Here is a 5,346-nt window from a genome sequence, read left to right as displayed (position 1 = left end):
TGTAACTTGTTAATCGAGGGGTAATTAAATAACAAAAATGATCTAAAAATGAAATGACTTTCTAAGTTTACGCATATTAAAAACTATAAATTTTTAAAAAAATTAGAAAGCTGTAAATAAGAGTGATTTTAAAATAAGATAATTAATACTGTATCTTTTATACAAAGTGACTAAGATGTAGGCTGATCAAATTTTTTTAAATATTACTAATACACACACATATGTATGTATGTATATTGGGAAGTGTTTTTTCGTTTAAAATTATAAGATATTTTTAACAAATTGACACCCTCAATAAATTATTTAATAATATTAAAAGTTATACATTTTTCACATCTATCTTTATTTAAGATAGTCTCTCAATCTAACAAATACATGATTAGCAAGATATGATGTGGATTTTTTTCAGTTCACCTTTCAATGTTTCTCCGTCGTCCTCGATCACTGGCTCTTCTCTTCTCTTTTACTTTGACTGTCGTTGTTTCTTTGAGGATGAAACTTGGTTACATCTCGTCGCAGTGTCCTCAGATATGCTTGTCAAGCCTCTGCCGTTATCGTTGGCACATATTCGCTTTATCATGCCCATTTTGTTTATGTTATATGTTTCAATAAAATGTCTCCTTAGGTTCATTGTGGCTGGGGTATTGTGTTTTGATGACTATTTTTGTTCTTTTGTTTAATTAGGATTTACTTGTAACTTTTTTGTTGGTGATTTCTATTGTTATAATGCAAGTTATTTTTTATTACATATAAATTCAGTCCGTGTTCTTTATAAATGATAAAGGAAAAATCACAATCAGCCTCTTCCCAAGAGAATTAATGATAGATAAAGATCAATGCAGAACGGATTATTGTTAAAATGAAAATATGACTTGTTTTTTCTCGAACAGGATTTCTTGTTGATTCTTGTCTGTAATAAATTTTCTTGAAAGAAAACTGAATGTAATTTTTTCAATGATAAATGTCACTGTTTAAAGAAATTGCAGTGCGAATAGTTGAGTATATATGCATATAAAATTGATCACCAGCTTTTGAATGATGCTTTTCGTTCATCGTAGAATACATTCTCCTCAAACTTGTAATACTATGTAATTTTTTCCATTGCCATAAAAAAAATATCCCCAATCTAATCAAGTAATTATAGTTTTTCATTCTTCACTATGAGTACATATTATACACTTGATATTATAGTTCTGCAAGCGATCATGATCTCCTTGCAAGCACGGACCAGGTGGAGAATATACTCAGCGGATACGATTGAAATAATTAGCAGCAAAAGGCTCTTCATGAGGGCTTGCCTTAATGTTTCGCATTGGTTTAGCCGCTCTTGAGTTTCCAAAGACATCCCATAAACGCACCGTCCCATCCGCAGCTGCTGATGCCACAGTACACCCATTAGGGTTTTCAGCCATGGATAGCACACCAGACACATGACCAGTGAGCTCAGCCATCTTCACCATACAAGGGTACTTCCAAAGTATAAGCTGGTTATGGGGAGATCCATGCGAGCTCAGCAATTCATGTTCCTTCTTATTCCACAACAAAGCACTCACTTGTGAACCTGTGTCTATAGAGTTGACGCTCGTACCAGTGCAAGTGTTCCAGAAATTGATGTAGTTATCGTCGTTGTCACCTCCACCACCGGAAGCGAGCAGGTTTAGCCGGAACGGACACCAAGCTAGTGCGTTCACTCTCCCTCTGTGACCTGCAAGCTTGTGAAGCCATTGGGTGTGGTGGATGGACGATTTCGAAGATGCCATGGACCTGTCCCATATGTAAATTAATCTATCTTTCCCGCCACTAGCTAATCGTTCTCCTGAATCAGCCCATTTCAATCCACTTATCTCCCCAGAATGTCCCTCATAGCTTGCAACAACATGAGATTTGATTCGAACATCGTTGTTTATGATTTGTGTATCTGCTCCTCCGGTTGTGAGGAGATGATCGTTCCAAGCTAGTGAACCTACTTGACCTTGGCGTCCGTGTCTGAATGTTCTTAGCTGCGTTCATAAACAGAAGAAAGGTCAGGATTCAAGTAGCATTCAATGAAGCTAAGGAACGAGAGAAAAATCTGTCTATCTGAAAACAGGTGAAGTATTAAGCATTCTCTCCCTCTTCCTTTCTTTTTTGGAAAAATCACATCCAGTCTCCTCTCAAAAAAATTAATCACAAATAAAAACCAATGCAGAATGGATTGTTGTTAAAATGAGAAAATAATTTGTTTTTTCTCGAATGAGATTTGTTATAAATCCTTATTTGTGATTAATTCCTTTAGGAGGGAGTTGGATGTAATTCGTGTTTTTTATGTTTATTTCAAAATAGTTCCATTGAGCTAGCTCTAATGCACCCTTCTCTAATGCCTATTGTAATACCCTAACTTTTCAATTTTGTTTGTCTTTTTTCTTTAGATCATTAGCCTCTACACAAAATAAGAGACATTTTAATATCTTGAAATTTCAAAATGGTGAAGATTTGTATTTTCTATGATTTTTTAAAGAAAAATATTACAATTATACCCTTTTATTTTTGAAAAATAATAAAAAGTACAAATCGGACTTCAAGATATCAAAATATCTCTTATTTTATGTAGAAGCTAATGATTTAAAAAAAAAGGAAAAACAAAATTGAGAAGTTAAAAACATTATAATAGATATTAGAGAATGGCACTTTAAAAGCCCATAACCAGTTCCATCATGCTAAACAAGACCTAAAGAGAATAAATGAACTCACTCTAGTGTTTTACTTACCAGCTTAGTTGTCGTAGTATCCCATAGCTGTACACGAGAATTGAACAAACCAATTGCTAATCGCCGTCCATCAGGAGCCCAGCTAATGCTTGTTACTGGACCATCTTCATCATTGAAAGTGACGACTTCTGAGAAAGAGTCATCTAAGGGATTCCATAGGCATATTGTATGCTCAAGGGCAATGCAAAAGATGTTGCTGCTACTCCAGTCCATTAAATTCAAAGACGAGTCGTCTCTGAGACCAAGAGCCTTCAACATATGGCAGGGTCTCTGAAATTATAATTTTTAACAAATTAACATATAACTGAAAGACTACTTGCGTAAGTAAAATTCTAGCAAGAAAACCAGAAACATATGTAGATGTTCTGTTTAAAAATGGGTACCTGAGGAATGTCTCGCAAGCGCTTGGAGGACGTGCTTTCAAGAGTTGGAGAAAGAGACTCATGCTTTGGCTTGTTCTTGAAGGCTAGTATTCTGCTGTGATTCACTCCAAGGGCCACAGCCAATTTTTCCTTATAATTTTCTCGACTCAGCGGATTCGGTAACCACGACCATGTAAAATTCTTTTTGTCTAATTGGTTTGACTGGGTTAGCATGCAGTGAGCAAACCCGAAATCCATGGCCGACCTGTTCGGAATGAATCGATCTATCTGAGCGTCACAGACGCGAAAAAACATTAGTTGGCAGAGAAAAGTAAAAGCAAAACAAGAAAAAAGAAAAATTCAAGTCGCTGGAACGAAAATTGTATCATGGCCTCACGTTTTCGCCTGAAGAATGGTTTCTGCCGGTAGCCATAACCGAAGACATATGAGAAATTGAGAGAGAGACGGAGGCGGCGAGCGAGGAGAAACGAAGGAGAGCGACTCGGAGTGTCGATGGCGAGCAATATCAATCTATCTAATCAATCCATAATATTAACCATGTGCATTTAAATACTTTTGCTTTTCAGTAGCATTATTATTTTTTTAATATTTTTCATTATTTTATGATTTAAGATTCTCTACTGTTTGAGATTATCTTATTCGAATAAAGATATTATGAATATTTTTAAATTACATAAAATTAGAATTTAATACGATTTTTTAAATTTTATTTATTTTTAATGAAATAATATATCTGGATATCTTTAGACTATCTTTATTACTTTTATTTATATTTTAACATTAGAGTCAGGTTTATATTTTTATTTTTAATATTTCTATGGCTATAAATAATAAGGGAGCATTTCTAATGATGGGACCTAATTTAAAAATCAAAACTAATAAAATATGAAAATTCACTGTAAGACTAACAGATTAAATAGGAAATATGTTATGAAGGAAATATTTGATATTTTTCAAAAAAAAAAAAAACAATCACCTTAGAGAGCCCCGCCTTTAAAAACCATAAGCCCAGCCAATTACGCCTTTTAGTAACACACACGCACACATGAAAATTAGGGAGAGGGATCTCCTATTACTAAATTTTATTATAAAAGACCATAAAAATTAAATTAGGATAAAGGAGGACTATAAATGAAATTGATTATTACAACCTTAGTATAAAATTTGTAAGCTTCAAAATTAATTGGAGTGCTGTCCAAATTATAAAAGTAATCTTTTAACGTTGTGCAGTTTTCAATTTCACACCCAAAAACAAAAACAAAAAAACAGTATTAAATTTAATTAAAATAATGTAATTTAAAAAAAATTACCTTTAAATAATTGAATCAATATATTTTTTTAAAATATTTAATTTTAAAAATTAAATCATATAATTTTAAAAAATAGTTACTTTTAGAGAATTATTCATTTTTTTAAAAAAACGCCCTGTTTCTATCTATAAACTCAAGAATTCTTAAGAAAGATGATATCATTTTGAATATTTTTAAATTTTCATAAACTTAGAATTTTATTTTATTTTTTAAATATTATTTTAAATTTTAATTATAATAAAATAATATATCTAGATATCTTTAGATGATGTTTAATTCTTTATTACTTTTATTAATAATTTAAAATTAGAGTCAGGTCTAAATTTTTATTTTTAATGTTTCTATGGTTATAAATAATTAAGGGAGAATTGCAGCATACGACCGCTAATAGGACATAATTTAAAATCAGAACTAATAAAATATGAAAATTCACTGCAAAATCAAAAAATTAAATTGGAAAAATGTTGTGAAGGAAAATAACCATAATTCCATTTAATTATTATTTTTAAAAAAATTCACCTTACTGGAACACTGCCAGCGACGTGCACCAAAAGCTTAATGATATTTGATTAGGTAAAATATATTAAGCATATAAAGTTAAATATCAGGTTTTTCCCATGAAATATATAGATATATATATATATATATATATTATCAACTTTCTCATAATATATATGAAATAGGATTTTCATCCACTTGTCTTGTCCACATGTATACAATATATGTACACCCACATATGATATATATGACATCAATGATCAACTAGCTAGTGTACAAAGTTGATTCCAACGCGGGAAGAAAATCATTCTCTTTTCATAATTTTGGACAAACATGCGTGGTTTAACTCCACATTCTATAGTACTGAATTGTCATAATTTTGGCCCCAAAAAAAATGAAATGAAATAT

At 31.7% G+C, this 5,346-nt stretch overlaps 1 protein-coding gene across 1 annotated transcript; it reads right to left on the bottom strand.

Annotated features, from left to right (window-relative positions):
* Positions 1 to 1,244: 1,244 nt before the first annotated feature.
* On the bottom strand, positions 1,245 to 3,542 carry LOC129314078 (cell division cycle 20.2, cofactor of APC complex-like). The gene is made up of 4 exons (XM_054957456.1): positions 3,507 to 3,542; positions 3,131 to 3,397; positions 2,748 to 3,017; positions 1,245 to 2,000 (listed from the first exon to the last, which is right to left on the bottom strand). The coding sequence occupies exons 1-4, from the start codon at positions 3,540 to 3,542 to the stop codon at positions 1,245 to 1,247; spliced, it is 1,329 nt and encodes a 442-aa protein (XP_054813431.1).
* Positions 3,543 to 5,346: the final 1,804 nt, after the last annotated feature.

The sequence above is a fragment of the Prosopis cineraria genome, unplaced genomic scaffold, assembly GCF_029017545.1.
Source record: "Prosopis cineraria cultivar Desert tree isolate PC_DT_omini unplaced genomic scaffold, ASM2901754v1 PC6, whole genome shotgun sequence".
Classification (NCBI taxonomy): Eukaryota; Viridiplantae; Streptophyta; class Magnoliopsida; order Fabales; family Fabaceae; genus Prosopis; species Prosopis cineraria.
The sequence above is the reverse complement of the archived record's forward strand: the minus strand, read 5'-3'. Positions and strand labels throughout refer to the sequence as shown.

Excerpts from the sequence above, each read along its gene's own strand:
- LOC129314078 (XM_054957456.1), bottom strand. The coding sequence starts at position 3,542 with ATGGCTACCGGCAGAAACCATTCTTCAGGCGAAAAC. Across the intron at positions 3,398-3,506 it reads ACCATTCTTCAGGCGAAAAC|ATAGATCGATTCATTCCGAA; the intron begins GTGAGGCCATGA and ends TGTGACGCTCAG. Across the intron at positions 2,001-2,747 it reads ATACTACGACAACTAAGCTG|CTAAGAACATTCAGACACGG; the intron begins GTAAGTAAAACA and ends TTATGAACGCAG.